The following is a 17,504-nucleotide window of genomic DNA, read 5'->3' on the forward strand; positions in this document are numbered from 1 at the left end:
CGAAGAATTGTAAATGCTGGTAAGTGGGTTGAGTAAGCGGACCTTAAAATAGGTCAAACATTTAGGCTTCAACTATTGTGCCTGTAACTTGACTAAGATACACTGGAGCCAGAAATAAGGAATCAAACATCTTTCGTCTTAGTCGCAGGTGGACCCACACAGCATAAGCTTAAAAAATTTGTAATGAACTGAGGGACTAAGTATCATTAGAGTGGAAGGAACTTTAAACTTTCATTCATTACTTCAAAAATGTATCTTATCCCTGGACGTTTTAGATAAATCTGAAGTAGTTTCTAAATCTGTTTAAAATATCGCATGGCTTTTAATTGTACATAATCTTGTACTTCATTAGTTAGTTATTAGTTGACGTTAGAAATAGTCGGTGCAAATTTGTAAATTACAGTTTTGAGGTCCATGATTCCATGATCAAAGATATTACAATAAAATATGCCGATTAACTGTCAGAAGTCTATCAGCGCCAACGCCTCATGTAAGAAGCAATCAAATCACAGGTGGTGACGTCAATTTGGCTTGTTTCTAAGGCACGACAATGAGACCTAATATATTAATCAACAATACAGGGCCAAGAATGTTGATAGTACTCCGAAAAAAATCCATTTTATTTTCTTCGAAGCCGATTGCAGAGTCACCAAGACCGAGACCAACAAATTCACAGTCCTACAAAAGCTGGAGCACATAGTAAAAAAAGAGTGACATCCGTTGTTCCAATTGTCTTGTTCTTTATTTGGATGTTACTTCTCTCTCTCTCTCTCTCTATCAATATTCAAATGTGGGTTGTGGGATGGCAAACAACATTGTTTGGAATGTAACACTCGCATACAAATGAAAGTAACACTTCTCCTGAAATTGTATGCTCAATTTATTCGACTAAACAATCGACAACTAAATTACAATTTAAAAACACCTTCCCAGCCGTCAAATGAACATTTTGTTCATCAAACTTATTCTCTAAAATTTTACCAATCAAAGGTTTAGTTCAGAAATTACAACAAAATCGGCTACGGAATAAACCAAAGTTTGAGTAAAATATTTTCATAAAATTTACACTTTCTCACACACATCAAAATTAGGCGACCAAAAAATAATCAAATTTTCAATTCGAATCCGATGATTCTGAATCGCTGTTTGAACTTGACCCGGAATCCGATGACGACGATGACGAACTGCTGTCCTCTGAGCTATCCGAACTATCCGATGAGGAGTCTGAATCATCCGAATCGGAATCGCTGCTGTCATCACTATCACTACTCGAACTCTGTTTGGCCTTTTTCGCTGGTGGTGCACTGGATTTGGGGTTCTTTTTTTCAGTCATTTCGGTGATATTCTTGTTGAGCGTTTTTGTGCGCGAATCACGATGCACGAACTTCCGTTTTCCTTTGCATTCGAAGCTCCAGTGGCCGTATTCTAAGCATTTCTGGCATCGAGCACCGTTCGGAAATGCTGCGGCTAGTTTCTCATTTCTGAAAATTTTCCAGCAGAAACAATTAATCGCCATTGATGATAGACGCAAAATTTAGTTATTTTACCTTCGTTTCTGTCCCAATTTTTGAGCAGCAAGACCTCCTAACGTCATTTTTTGCGGATCGATTGAAACGTGGGAATAATTATTGGAATTTGGTAAGGAAATCAACAAATTAAATAAAATGTGAAACTGTCCGAAGTAAACAAAATATCTTTTGACGAACAATGACACTTGACTTGACAATGACAATACAACGCGAGCCAACGACGCTGAAGTGTATGTCAATACTTATGTCAAATAATAGATAGTTCAAAGACACAAAACTAGGTGGCGCATAAATTTGCTATGGGTCGTTGAAAAATAGTGGGAAACCTTCATACATTAAAATTGTGCAGTTAATGCGAACTAAATTTGTTAGTTAGGCTGGTTCAGTTGTTTTAACAGTTGGTCCACTCATGCAATCAAACTGAATCTTTCGAAACCACTCACTGAATAGATCTCTTTAGTTGGCGAAAATAGTGCGTTTTTGGAATAATTTAGTAATTTTGTTTTGCTTAACTTCAAATATAAACGTTTTCCCGTTACTTCAAGTTACTTCAATACACTTTTTATAAGAATTTTCAGTTTATTCGTTTTCTTAAAAAAGAATTCAAAAATTACCCCGTTTCGTGAAGTTTGCTGTTATTTAGTTAGCACACAAAATTTGGCATGCGATCGCCCTGCCAGAGGTCAAAATTTAGGAAAATGATGTTTGCAAACTAGAGCTCAACTCAAATGTAATAGATGTTCGTAAATTTCTAATTACATTTATAGTATATTTAGTCAATATGAAAATGATGTTTACAAACTAAGAAGAAATGTAATAGAGTTTTCCCATATTTTAGTACATTCTGTCATAAAATTACTGCTGTCACTGCGCTTATTTTAATGTGAACCAACTTCACTGCTGTGACATTTCATAGGAATGAATAATTGTGAAGTTGTTTCGCAAAAAATAGTCCAGTAAGAATGAAGTACTATAAAAAAATGTGGCGCCTCTACAGGCCAACCGACTACACGAATGTCAGCGATCTATTTTTCGTCAGCAACTTCACGGCTATGACATCTCATAGATATTTACCAGAGTGTCACTCTGAGATGGGAGTGGAGAAGTAAACACTTTTAGAAACATATTGGTTTTTTTGATGTGAAAAGTATCGTGTTTTACCAATACTCTCTCTAGCAACCAAACTCCCAGCTCTACAAACACTATTCTACATTTTGACTGACTACGCTGTAATCTACATGTAAATTCCAAAGGCTACTTGATTCTTTCACCACCCTAATAAAAGTAGTTTGTTTCCTAGAAATGGTATTGGTTTTGCTCGTTCCCAAGGCTGTACGCGAGTGACACACACAAAATTTGACAGTTTCATATATTTTCATCGTATGCGGATTCTTAAATTTGACAACTTCGTAGTAGATGAATTCTATTTTATGTGTTCCCACGTATCTAATAAAATGAAAATCTGCGTGACCTCCCCAAGTATACAGCACAGCCTTGACTCATTTCAGCTGATTACCAAAGTATATAAACACTGAAGGTAATGCAAATCCACAACTGTTATTAATAGGGGTACCATTACGGTTCGTCGTGTTGGTGATGATGATTTCGAGTTTTGACATAAAATACATCTATGAAAGAAATGTCAAAAGTACACGAAATTGCCATACTCACGAAATTCACGAGCCGTAATGGTTTATCCCTAATATATGTAATGGCGACACAGAAAACTCACCAAAAACTTGGGTTCCGTAAAGTTTGTGATCAGCTGAGCTGATTAAATAAACAATTTTAACGGTAATTCGGTGATACTGGTGCCTTTTTCTGAAATGACTGACTGTACTCACCTCAAAATATTCACGCGACTCTCTGTTTTTTTTAGTATACCACACTTGTCATAGTTTCAGTATGATTCCCTTTATACTCGAATTCACTGCTTATGCACAAATGTGTGTAACATGTTAACATGATAAGGGGAACTATTTTGAGGTGAGTGTATGTATTTCACATTATATAGTTACTATCTAAAAGCAGATGGCGCTACCTACTCACTATTTACATACTTTTGACATTTTTTCTCAATGTGTCACTTTAAGTCAAGTACACTCATCGCTATTATGTGCTTGAAGTAAAGTGTTTACAATTATCATTTTAAAGAAACCTAACCATATTCTCTCACGTTCACTGAAGACACTGAACGGTTCTGTTGCAACTCTTTTTTCTCTCAAGAAAACACTACGCCTCTGTTTTCTGCATATTCGTTTGACGCATGACCAACGTTATGCGCATTAAAACATTTGACAGCTTACAAATTTCGATTTTTCTACAACAAAAATCATTTTTCTTCGTTCGCGATAGTTGTGAAAAATCTGCCAGTTAAACGAAAACTAAAATTTTCTGCAAACGGATTTTGTGAAACATAAAATTGAAAACAAAAAATTCAGAATATTGTAAACAGCTATGTCAATCGTAATGGAATTACTATAGGATTTCGGTGTGAAAACAATCAACATTTTCCCCAAGTAGTTTTGAAAAGTGGGCAATCATTTTGCTAAGTGGTTTGGAAAAAAAAGGAAATTTTAATTTTAAAATACGAGAAAAAAAGGTGCAAAGTGACAATTAGCTGTGGTGTGTTGTCTCCATTATTGGATTGAGAAGAGGGTGAAACGTTTTGTGTGTGCTAACAATCAATTTAAGAAGAATCTAAAGCCAACATGTTTTCGGGAATATCGAATCAAGTCACATCGTGGATGGGCACTGTTAAAGGAGAACCTCAGGATGAAGAGGTGCCCACACCAGCATTTCAGGAAAGCAATATCGAACCAGCACAAATTGCAGAATCGTCACAGCAACAATTGGAAGACGTACCAATTGCCAGCGAAGGTGACGATGGGGCTAAGGCGCAGAGGTAAGATCAAACTTTTTAGCTCCAGGTCAATATTAACCTTAGAACATATTGTTGTTGATTAGTACGTTTTTGACTTTTTCACTAGGATCTGTTCAAATGTCGTTCAAACTGAACGACTTGTCTTTTACTTTTCCAAGAAATCCAAATTTATGCAACAACGATTTGAGTTCTAAATTATTTCTAGTCACGCTGGACAATCGCTTGTTTCATTTACGGACTTTCGAACATTTTTCATGCCGAGTGTTTTATCTGAAAAAATAAACGATTTCCTCATTCTCTTAATATTAAGTCGATAGTGTGAGTGTTGTGACGAGGGCGACAACAATTATTATCGTCGTCACCCGTTTCACGTACACATAAGGAATGGCGAACAGAATGGAAAAAAATGTGTAATGACACGTCTTTGTCACACTAAACCATATGTAGTGATGGGGTGGTTTAAAAACTCTTTAGCACACCATTCGTTGTTTTACATAATAATGACATGATACGCTCTTTAAGAGGCAATAAAATGTTCACCATTAAGTGTGTAGAATGAAAATTCCGTTGAGGATGGTTCTGAATTATTGATGAAAATTTGCCAAATCCACGCTTATGAAAATGATATACAATCCCAGCCATGTCATACATTATTGTAGACGGTTGTGTACGTCTTATATGCATTCCACCTACTTTTCAATTTCTCTTCTGCCACCACCCAGTCCAACCCATTCCACCCCAGTTACTTGTGCTACTATATTAGATATAAATGTTGCTACTGAATAGAAACGAGATGATGAAGATTAGCGTGAGTCATTCATAATGGTTTCATTGTCCCATTTCCGGATGATATTCTGCTCGAAGAAGATTTAACATCCCCCCCTTTATTATGTAAAAAAATAGAGAGCAAGAAGAGCACACAAAAAAAATCGGTGAATTAAACATTTTTCGACTCGGTTCTAACTCAATTTAGTTTCAAATGAATAGACCGATATATCCAGTGAAAGCAGATAAAATAAAACAACTCACCATCAACACAGCCATGTTTGTGTTTGGTATAAAATGGGCATGATAATGGGGGTAGAGAGTACACCAACTATCCTACACTTGATTTTCACCATATGAAACAACAGTTTTATTCGTACACACAGCTCAATATCAGATTGAATAGAACGAAAATGCGTATTTTTTGAAATTGATTCGACAAACTTGGTTGGTTATATAATGACTGCGAGGAGACTTTTTTTTCCTGGTGTTGTATATTCCGAAATAAGGGCGTTGGGGTGGTTGTACTTTTGTATTTCACCAGTTCTACTCCTGGCGTAACACCTTCACTGGCATGTATTTTCTTTGAATGTATTCCGGAAAAACCATTATACCTGTAGCGTTTGGTGGCACACAAAGTACATACATTTCATTATGTTCCGTTTCTTGCCACACACCAGTAAAAATCAATATTTCAGATTTCGTTTCGTTTTTTTTTTCCTCTTCTTCTTTTCATCGCCAAATTTACAAGTTTGTACATAAATTCTACCACGCGCGTCAAATGAAAAAAAATAATGTTCGTCATGGTTTTCGTTTTCTTCCAGGAACAGGATGGGTTTCTTTCCATATTGTCTTCTTTAATTTATGTTTTTTCTGTGAGCTTTCACGGATATACCAACACGAAAATGTTGTATAGTCTCATAGTGAAAACGTGCTATTGATCACGTAACCTTTCGCTAATAGTGCTCGGTTCAGTTCAGTTTGTGTACGAATGAATAAAATGGATGGTTGCTCACAGCCATTTGGAAATGAAATGTTGTAATGCGGAATCAGAAACGGTTTTATTACTACGATTGTCGCCAAGTCGTCTGGATGTGATTATTTGATTGAGAAAAATGAATGTGGTTGACCCCGGAATGAGAACATTAATGTGTCTAGCGTATTTCGATTTATTCTGATATAAAGGAATTTAGAGCAATGATTCGACGGATTCCCATTGCTTGGATGCAAATATTATGATTTAAGCTAAATGGATTAAATGTAGGCAGCTGCTGAGACAGATAGTATTGGAGTAATGCTAGTGAAGATTTTGTTGGAAATCCCATACACGACAATCTCTTTATTGAATGTGAGCCATTTTCACGACAATACATGCGTCCAATTTCATGTTCCAACCACTTCTTTTGACGCCCTAAGCGTGTAATAGTATGCTAATAACAGGAAAAAACATTTTTCATTTTCATCCCGAGTTATGCGATGGATCTTACATGCTGATGGCGTCGAAACTAGGGCTTGAATTATGAAATCCATTACATAGCTCGGGATAAAAATTAAAAGTCTCGTTTACAGTGTTTATTGACCTTGGCTTCGTCTCGGATCAAAATTCACCTTTTCACCTGGATCAAAATTCACCTTTTCACCTTTTCATCCCTAGTTATGTAAAATACTATTTAGGAAGATCATTGCCTTCAAAATTGTGGCTTTTGAACGAGTATGCTTTGCTCTCTGTTCATTTATTAACCAACGAGCTGACAGAAGAGTAATAATGACTGTTTCCAACGCACTTCAAGCATAAGTTGTACTCTTAAGAAGGGTACTGAAACTTAACAGTGTGTGACACAACTGCAGGACACTGTAAAAAACATTTCATACAAAAATAGTACTCGATTTGACAGCTGTTGGCTAATTGATCACTTTTGTTTGAAGTGCCTTACTCAATAAATTAAAAATTTCCAGCGACAACTCGAAGAGTAGAGCCTGCGTATCCGACGTTAGATTCAATTTTTCTTCATTTTTGTTAAACTTTGACCAAAAGATTAGGCGAAAGCCATCGTTTCTCGTTATTGAATCCTTTCAGATCTATAAAACAGATGTTCTCTTCGTGGAAGTTTTCTGCTTTTCGATTGACCCAAATTGTGAGTTAAATGGGATAATACGGCAAAAGCATTTTAATTAGAAGTTTAGTAATAATGCCGCTGAAACAAAAAACACTCTCAGTCTCTGCTTCAACCCGAGTCCCGAGGGTCCACCGACCTCCAGGGATCTCCAGGGATTATTATGGGATTATTTTGATGTAGCTTCAACCCTTCCCCAAAAGTGCGTTGCAACTGCACAAATTTGAAAGTTTAAATGATTCGTGAAAAGCGACCTTCTCTCTCTCTCTCAACTTCTTTCTCTCCCACCTTCTCTCTCTCTTTCTTTAACTAGGTTTATATTCTTGATCTGCTCAACACCAGAATTAGAATATATTGCCACTGAAACAACTTTAATTTAAATAACAACGACAACAAACACGTACCTACCATCCACTTCAATCTTGATACCGAATTAAAAGGATGTTCATTCGAATAGTTACATATGTCTCATTAGCGAATTATAAGAAGAATGAAATTTCATTCGTTTATCTACGTTTCTCATTCATCCAGATCTTGGAATTTGTAAATCTTTTGTCCAGACCGTTACATTCACTGTACAGTATAACGCTTGGCGACAGTGTTGCAGATGTTATGTAATTGGGTTTTTATCGAACAAAATCCCAGAATAGGTCAATGAAAATCGAATTTAAAATGAATCTATCGGTATTGACAGGTTCACTGAGCATTTAATTAATTAGCTTTCTGTTTCTAGTTTTCGATGAATTGATGAATGCTAAAATCGGGATTATTCGAGTCGAATATGACTGTAAAATTGGGTAAATATAATTGAACTCGTATATGATTAAAATATCGATACTCAGCAAATCATATAATGGGTGTGCTCTGTGTACACAAGCGGACATAAAAAAGGCATGGTAATGATGAAAGTTATTATCTCAATAGCCCTGGGATGTTATTTTACAACAATGTGACATATGATTTTCTCGGAATTTTCATTTTTATGATTTATACATTTTCATCGTTTACACCGTACCCGATACCAGTGCTGGGTGCAAATAGAGATAAATTGATTTTATGTTGTTGTTGTTGGTGTTTTCGTATTATACTAACATTTTATGAAAAATTATTATTTTCATTAAACAACAACAAGGAGAGAAGAAAATCCACCATAAATATTCGTAAAATGTACATTTTACGAGCTATCAGTTTTATAACTTTTTATACATAAAATGTTGGCCATGAAAAAAGTGCGCTGTTTTGTGAATCCTGTCGTTCGATCGAGACATCCCGAAGTTAAGTGACGTTCACGTAATTGAACCATCGAGGTTATGTAACACACCATTCACAAGTAATCGTACGAGTCTATTGCTAAGAGTCTAACAGTGAAATAAGACGACCAAAGTGGACAACGACTGTAGCTATGTGTATAGCAACACGAAAGAGACCTAAATTCAAATTTTTCTTCTGTTATACTGTCAACCTTGGTTGGTTTTGAATAGAAATAGCGTTGCTCTGAAACCAGTTTTCTTAGATCTTATGCATGTTAAAATAGTTATTTGTCTCGCCCCTCCTCAACAAAAAAAAACTTTTTTCGAAATGCACCCAAAAACTAAGAACGCACATCGATTCAAGGACCTATTTGGACCTATTGGCGACAACACGACAATTTTCAAGTCAACAAAGTGATTTTTCTCACATGAAATACATTGAGTGGGGTATCGTTAGAAAGGTATGACCTCTGACTATAAGAAAAAAATTAAGTTCGATCAAAACATGTCCACTCACTGAACTTTTGTGACAAAATGGTTTCGAAGGGGTGCATGAAATTTCATGAAATGAAAAATTTTGTATGGGGAAGGAGCTGGTCCGATTTTACTGAATGCTGTTCTGAGCTCCCAATAGGTACCTGAATCGATGTGCGTTCTTAGTTTTTGGGTGCATTTCGGAAAAACTTCTTTTTTGTTGTGGAGGGGCGTGTTATATCTCCAAGTGAGTTTATGCACTAGATGAGTAGATTGTCACTCGGAGTCTTAACCGAGTCGCAAGGCTCGGACAAAGTGATCCGCTGTTAAAAGGCCTATATGACCTTTGCAGGTATTTTTTGTATGATGATACTTGAGCTGACCTGAACCTGAATCTTTGAAACCTGTCAGGTCACGTTTCGGGCTGAGCTGAAATGTTTAGAAATTTTCATACAAATTTGTAAAAATTTCAGGTCAACTTGAAACTTGCTTGAAACTTGACCTGACAGGTTGGCTATATTACAGGTTATTTCCGGCCGGATCAAAAATTATCAAATCAGATTCGAGACAATGATGCTTCCTTCGAGTAAATTCAGATTGACCTGACCTGTTACAAGCGTTGGCCTAGTGTGACAATACATATTGTGTGACAGAAAACTTGTTTTATTTGAAGGGAATGTTCAAATGAGAATTTTTTTTTATTGGTAAATGTTTGATGTTGCACTCGAACCTCGCTCAATCATTCTACTTGTATATGATTGAGTATAGAAAGTACGTGACTCTCTCAACTTCCAGGTTGTCTTGATGTTTCTTGGGATGATTGATAGATGGGTGCAATAATGGCTCCAAGGTTGATCGTCACTCTACAAAAGTGCTGGGTTAGGCGGTACATTTAGTGTAGTAAAATTTTGATAGTTTGAGGTAAAAGGTCTTTTGTCGTCCAAATTGTGGGTTTTGTTTCTTCGCCGTTCATGTAAATGTTGAGCTTTTCTTGGATCGAGCGGCGTTAGATCCAAGAAAAGCTCAACATTTTGTCGTCCAAAGGCAAAAATTTTGCTCGCAACTCCACTAACATTTTTTGCTATGACGTTGCAGCCTGATGCAATTTTCGTCTAAGAATGTACAAAGTATTAATCGAATCATCTCAACTTCATCTATCTGTCTACTCTTTCTTTCCAAAATCAGAAGCTTTTGGTGCAAGGTAAGCATCGTAGAAAACAATGACTGGGCATGTAGATGACAACTTTACCTTATTCTGGTGCTTCATATTTGTAATTCGTGTGAGAAGTGTGCGATATTTTTGCCTTATCTCTCAGACTATTCCAATTGATTTTGTTTAATTTAGTTTTCCAAAACTTTTGGCTACATTTAAAGTTTGAAAAGCGAACGGTGACTAAATGATGACAGAGTTTTACTTTTCGCTTACAAATGTTTGCCGTAGAACTTTAATTGTCTTAATAACATTAATCCACTGTCGCACAAAATGCAAAACTTTCTCACAAAACTTAATTTCGCAAAATAGCGAACTTCCAAATCAATTAGCTTTTCACAATTTTTCTTCAACCATATTTCGCTGCGAAGCTTTTTCTTCCAATTCCGTGAATAGTTGATGAAGTTGATTGCTATTTGGTTTTATGTAATCAACTGAAACAATGAAGTTATTCGACAATGTTCACACATTCACTGCCTGGTGGAAAAGTCTCTCATACTTTAGAAAATTTTCATAAGCCATTCATTTTTGCGGTAGACGAACAGATGAAATTTCGTTGTGGTGACGATGTTCGTGATGTTCATTGCATGTATAAAATATATGCGATGAGCATGAGCTGAGCATATACATTCCAATTTACACATCGCTTATTCGCATAACGCTTTCAAGAGAAAAAGGCAACAAGTTTAAATATATGAAGGAATAAAGTTTTACCGTAAAAACGGCGTGCTGGAACAAAAATTTTAAAACATTTAAGCAGCGGATTATGAAGATGAAATTCCATCCATTTCATGCGCAACACATACCTTTAGAGATTATTATTTCCTGGGGTTGGTCGGTTTTATAGGGCGTGAAAGAAACGGGTCTCTACAAAAGTTTAACGGTCCACAGATTCCACTTTCAATGACGTAAATGATTGGAATTGCGTTTGGGAATATTAGAAACAATTTAAAAATCTAGAAAAAGAATCCAACGCTCCACTTGCATTATATAAATACATACTAAAAGAGTTGTCTCGTTTCAAAATGAGATGGGAGAATTTCCATCGAAAAGCAGACAGATGGAAGCACGGTTGGTACACGATATGATCTGTTCTTTGACCTTATTTAAACAATTTTTTCTGGCATATAGTCAACTATAGTTTTGGCCCTGTTTTACCTGCAGAGCCCGTCTTCTTTGTCACTTCTAAAAACTTTGAATTTTCAAATGTATTCACCTGACTACGTAGTTGATAATGTGACCTTTAAAAAATTTTCTCTGACATAAAAGCGCTTCACACCATCCATCGATTCTAATTGATTCAAATTCTCCGCCTCTGCCTCTGTTTATGCTTCGTCTTTTACTTATTTTAGACCGCATACAAACGCCGGAATAGTAAAATAATTATCTGTCGGCCACATTCCGTAATAGGTATCAATGAACATTGAAATGATTGGTTAACAGTGAGCAAAATGCATTAATTTGGTGGGTGGATAAACCACTTTTGTTATTCTGCTTTGCAGAAGAAGCGAATGATTACATTGGTGACAAGATCTATCCTAATTTAAGGTCGCAATCTTATTCATACGTTGACAACAATCCAAACCGCAGCCATTCTAGTCGTAATTATAGTTTCCAGTGCTCATGCATTTCCACATTCACCACATTTTTCACGTTAAATCCTTTTGTTTAAACAAAAATTCCTGTTTCTGCATGTGGCAACTCTTTTCACGTTGGATGTAGCGGTAAATTAGCATTCCACACTTCTACATTTTTATCCTGACAAAATCAAGTAAAATCGAGTAAAAGCATTAGTTTGAATGGGGACGTGAGTATAATAAACGATTGGGATAGTGTTTCTTCATTATTCTACTCGCTCCACTTCGCTATACTTGGGCCACAAACTTAACAATTGTGTCCACATTCAAATCTTATGTTATCCAGGTTAAATTTTGTCAAAATTTTGCGGTTTATAGCAAAGGACATATTTAAACAAATTGAAGTACAAGATTTCTCTTAAAATAATTAGATCAGTTGAAGTCGTAGATTGAAAACTGCTTCACGCAGTGCCTATTATCATGAAATTCACTCTTGAAAATTCTAGAAGTTCTTAAAAATGATCGAAATTCATGAAGAGATTCTTGAATTAAGAAATTCTAAAATTCACGAATTTTTGGAAATTTCTAGAAATTCCTGAAACCATCCAAAATTCTTGAAAATTTTCAAAACAAACCTAAAAATTGGCACTGATGTGCCGTCTTTGCGAAAGGTAACATAAATGTAAACAAAATTCTCGGAAAACTGCGAATAACTGGCAGACGAATGCACTGACATCGAAAGTTTTTTGAGTTTCGGGATTTCTTTGAATTTGCATAGCTTCAAGACAGACTTTTCCAGACACGTCTACATAAAAACACACAGCCACACACATATCCCGCTTATCCAGCATATTTTACTATTTGTTATGTAGGTACAACTCATAACTCAGCCTAAAGGTACAACCTTACTCCTGAACTTGTGAATATGAAAATAGTTTAAGAGAAAGTATGTCATAGTATGACATTGTCATAACGGTGTTCAGTATGAGAAATTTACCTCCCTTTTTCTCACATTTATTCTTCGTAACATAACGTGTGCAGTGCAAGGAAATTTTGATATTTTCAATCACTGCGTCAAAACTATTTTCTTAGACGAGTACAATCAGACATGACACTCAGCTTCGGTTTTATACTTAACTTACAAACAACAATATTATTAGTGTCCATTTATAAGTGTCTTACGAAGGAGGGTCAGACCAAAACATGAATGTCCTTATTTCATTATAGGATGTTAAGGACAATTATAACTTGTTACAAATACTTAACAAGGTGAACCTAAGTTTATTAGATTATATTCGATCCCTTAAGAGGCTGAAGGGAAATGATTTAATTCCAAAGGATTAACAGGTATTCTGGCTTTCGATGTAGTGAATAAAACTTTAAATCCGAAACCCTTTCCTATCAAAATTTTGAAAGTTTGGCAATGGTACCCTAAACTATAATAAACGCAATGTCTAGATTCGCACAATGCGTAATTGGTTTTCCCATGAGCAACATTTTCCAGCCACTAGCCATAAATGTATGTTGATAAACGTTCCATCACACAAATCCTACATTATTGTGTTAACACTCACATCCATTATGTGTGACCCTTACTATGAATGTTCGAAATGGAAAACGCATCCTACAACTTTATAATTAATAAAAATTGTTGCCAGTATTACGGTTGGCGTATAGAATTGATATTAATAAGTTTTTAGAGTGCCGGTTGAATAAATCATGAGCGTTTGCATTGGGTTCGTACAGAGATCAAATGAGGATTTGACTGAATGAAATTCGGATTATGTTCCCAGCTAGTTTTCGGCTTATGAGTTATGTATGCTGTTCGTTATGAATCTAATTAGGCAACAATATTCATCTTAGTCTTAAAAAAAGAATACGACCGACGTACACGTATTAAGTTCGTACGCTTAGGTTCGTCAGTTAATTTGTTTCGTATACATAATGGCTACAGACTAAAGTCGAGGATTAGAACAAATAACCGTTCATAATACTATGGTAAAAAGGACTCCATACATCATGTCTACTGTCTACACTCATTAATGACAACAAATATTTTGGAAAACATCTTTTACAGTTCATTATGTGTCGCACAACACTCTTGAATCAACTCGAAAACACCGAGTCTCTAAACAAACATAAAATATTTCATCTTCTTGTGGGTGTTGTGACATGTACTTAATCAGCTATACTGACTGTGTATAGTTTGTCTGCATTGAGAAACTAAATTTGTGTCATTCTCACCACGATTCTTACCCTAATTTTAATTCCAAACAACGAAAGTAAATGACAGAGCGCAGTCTCCACAACGATACACAAGAGTCCTATCAGTATAAGGAACGTTTCGTGGAAAGAAGTTTTAATGTTAATTGCCTCTTCTGTGTATTTTTAAGATAAACCAAATTGTTAGCTAAAAATTCAATTTCCAAATTTGATGTGCTTTCTGTTGTTCATTTACAGTCCAACCAAATCCGGCGGAATGTTTTCAAATGTCAAATCGCAAATGAGTGGATGGTTAGGTAATGCAGCCATTCCGACGATGCCATCAATGCCTGCTATGCCATCTATGCCAGCCATGCCTTCAATGCCATCCATACCGGGCCTTCGAAAAGGTGCAAACGCAGCTGGTGATGAGGGTGTAACAAACGAAGCATTGGCTGTATCGGAGAATGCTGGCGATGTTGCCGGCGCTGTCGACGATGAGGACAGATCTAGGTATATTAGGTATGGGCCCTGCATTAATGACGGCAGAAAAGGAAATGGTATTCTTTTTTCAGTCTCTCTTCTCAGTGATTTTGGTTTGGTTTCCGTTATTTTGTTTTCGTTAATTTTCCTTTTTGATTTAGGTGTAATATGGAAATTTAGTTTTAGATTTTTCTCGTTTATTTCGTTTCGTGTTTGTTTTGTTTTGTTTTCTTTTTTTTTGTTCTCTTATTTATTTAAGATGGCCTTGAGCTTTAGCTGATTGTGTCTTTTGAATCCAATGGGAATCCAATTGCATTAAAAATTCATTCAATGTGGAAACGAGTTTTGCGAACAAATTTACTTGTATAAATTGTACAAATTACAAAAAGAAAACAGTAGAAACAAAGCAAAGCTCATCGAACGCTTCTGGCCATTTATTCATTTTTTGTTACATTCATTGACTATAATGAAATCATAAAAATTATTGCGGTCCGGTGATCACAAATACAGTACCATTACAGTAAGATTCAACACTAAGGTTACACTTTTTCCTTTCGGTTTCAACCGGTCGTTTACTCTGTTTTCATTCATTGATTCAAAATTTGCCATGTTTTTCCAAAATTAGCGAAAAAAGCTTTTGAAAAAGTAAGTTTTGGGAAATTTATGCACAATTTTTGAAATTGTTGAAATTTTTCCATATTTGGAAAATTTAAGCAAATTTATTAAAGTTGTTGATACAGAAGTCACGGTGAGCCTGAACCAAATTTAATCAAAAATGTTTGCACCTCTGATTTCTCTTTGTATTTAAGTTTTTTGGTTCATTACACACAACTTTTGTTCGAAGAGTACGTGAAAGTAACGAAAATAAATCTCCTCTACTAATTCCACAGTTACCTACGTTACATTTAACCTCTTTCACCCTTTGCACTGCTGTCAAACGAAATAGAGAGACAAAAAGCAACGGGTACCATTATGAAAGGACAGTTTAAGACACTGTTAAGAACTGTGGAACTGAGGAGATTTATTTTCGTTACTTTCACGCTCCTCGTGAAAATGTATGGAAATCGATGAAACATTATTTCCAAAGGCAGGCTGCGCCACCCTACTCTTCGAACAAAAGTTGTTTGTAATGAACCAAAAAAGTTAAATAGGAAGAGAAATCAGAGGTGCAAAATTTTTTGATTAAATTTCGTTCAAGCAAACAGTGAAGTATGTTTCCATGGAGACGTATGAAAACCTCCAAACCATCAGCTGAAGCAAAATCATAAAAGTGTAAGCCTAATGTTGGATCTCACTGTAGAATTTCAGCTTTCTATCCATTGTCGATCTGAATACGTTCCACACACACTGTAAACGTTAACAAACATGTATAGTAACATTGACCTAACACGAGTTCGATTCAGACAGGATATGAAAAAGTGAACCTTAATTTGTGATCGCTGGAGATTTGAATCGAAAAATTACTGTAAAAAGGAAAAGTAAATCCAATTTTTGATTTTCAATCATTTTGTACATATGATTTACCTAAAAAGAAATTTCTTGGTTTATTCATTTCAAAACGCGACCCTCATTTATGTATGGCCCATTTATCGTTCATATATAATTTTTTTGTTGATGAAAAAAGAAATGAAAATGTAGACAAAACCATCACCGTAACATTTTTAGTACAGACACGTTGAAATATCATATCCATCATCAATTTTACATTGTGCGATAATCTGTATGGGTCGACGAATTGATTCAGACACACATAAAAAGAGAGAAATTCAAAAGCTGTGCGAGTGCGACCAACAAATTTAGCCGCAAGGCGAAATTGTCATGGATATCATACTTCCATGTTTGTAGCATTTAACATTCATTCATCCTTTCTTTTGATTTTTGTTTTTAATTTGCACACCTTGCACACACACACCAATATTAAGAGTGGTTCATGATTCAATCGGCTTCACTGACAATTCCACAATGTCCTTGATTGAGTAGTATAGCCGCCCGAAGGGCCAATAGGTAGCCAGTCCGGTTATGATAGTAGATTACGTCCCTGGAACCTTTTATGTGGCCAAGTGTGAGCGATGCATCCCGAGTCGAAGACAATGGCTGCAATCACACAACGCAACATGTGACAGATTCAAACATTTACGTAAGCTATTTTACTCATTAAGACCACGCTCGCTCATATCAATGCCAGGGGTGCAGTTTAAAATGATCCTTACATAATAGAGTCATCGATTTTTCAGACGGCTGTCTAATGTTCTCTTTCTACATAGTAGTTCATAAGAAACTGATTGTTTTTAAACATAAAAAGTGAACCTGTTTCTATGTAGCAAAAAATACAACGCCACAACATTTACACAGTAAAGTCTATATCAAAACAAATGAAGTAAATGTCAGTAAAGAGTCTTTACTAAAGACGTTGAACAAAACTAATTACAGGTTCAAAGATTTTAATCATGATACACTGTCTGTTTGTGAAGAAAGGCTACATGTAACTCGTTTTAAAATTGTTTATCTCAGTCTCAGAGCATAAAGGGATATCAACTGCCATATGCACAAAGATAGCACATACAAAAAAGATATATTTTGAAAGGAAATGTGTGGGTTGGCGGTGAAAAAATTGCAAAAGTTGCGGAAAAAGTTCAAGTTTGTGCTCAGTGAAACTTGAAGGAAATCCATTAGAAAATTATAACTAAAAGAACTCACAAAACCAGAAACGACTTTCATTTAATGTTTGCTCAAGAACTTAGAAATTTTAATTTATTTTGTGGGGCGGTTGGTTGCCTGGTACATCGGTTACATACAAATAAAATATGGCATTGTTCACTTTTCGGCTATTCCCTTCATTTTATTAGTTACGAGATCACACCCCACTTTCATACTTTTGCTACCGTTAGGTGTCATTTTTAGATGAATGGCGATGTCTCCCCAAACTGTACACAGCCTTGTCTTTCAATGAGTTTTCGCAGAGAGTTGCGGGAATCGTTAATTATTTGTACTGGCGCTCATCATTACGATTGGTTAA

General features: G+C 35.7%; 2 protein-coding genes across 4 annotated transcripts in view; one reads left to right on the forward strand and one right to left on the reverse strand.

Moving 5' to 3' along the window:
* Positions 1-862: 862 nt before the first annotated feature.
* LOC119083990 (zinc finger CCHC domain-containing protein 10-like) lies at positions 863-1,760 on the reverse strand. Its single transcript, XM_037193807.1, has 2 exons — positions 1,548-1,760; positions 863-1,481 (listed from the first exon to the last, which is right to left on the reverse strand). Exons 1-2 carry the CDS (start codon positions 1,592-1,594, stop codon positions 1,115-1,117), a joined length of 414 nt encoding a protein of 137 aa, XP_037049702.1. The 5' UTR covers positions 1,595-1,760; the 3' UTR covers positions 863-1,114.
* Positions 1,761-3,826: 2,066 nt separating this feature from the next.
* Positions 3,827-17,504, forward strand: part of LOC119084161 (synapse-associated protein of 47 kDa) — a 32,602-nt gene continuing 18,924 nt past the window's right edge. For 2 of the 3 annotated variants that reach the window (XM_037194014.1, XM_037194016.1), the window contains exons 1-2: positions 3,827-4,434; positions 14,264-14,527. In XM_037194014.1, coding sequence (XP_037049909.1) covers positions 4,241-4,434; positions 14,264-14,527 — 458 coding nt within the window. In that variant the 5' untranslated portion in view covers positions 3,827-4,240. The remainder of the gene's footprint in view (positions 4,435-14,263; positions 14,528-17,504) is intronic. The other variant, XM_037194015.1, reaches the window with a different exon arrangement.

The sequence above is a fragment of the Bradysia coprophila genome, unplaced genomic scaffold (genome assembly GCF_014529535.1).
Source record: "Bradysia coprophila strain Holo2 unplaced genomic scaffold, BU_Bcop_v1 contig_732, whole genome shotgun sequence".
NCBI lineage: Eukaryota > Metazoa > Arthropoda > Insecta > Diptera > Sciaridae > Bradysia > Bradysia coprophila.

Excerpts from the sequence above, each read along its gene's own strand:
- LOC119083990 (XM_037193807.1), bottom strand. The coding sequence starts at position 1,594 with ATGACGTTAGGAGGTCTTGCTGCTCAAAAATTGGGACAGAAACGAAG. Across the intron at positions 1,482-1,547 it reads AAATTGGGACAGAAACGAAG|AAATGAGAAACTAGCCGCAG; the intron begins GTAAAATAACTA and ends GAAAATTTTCAG.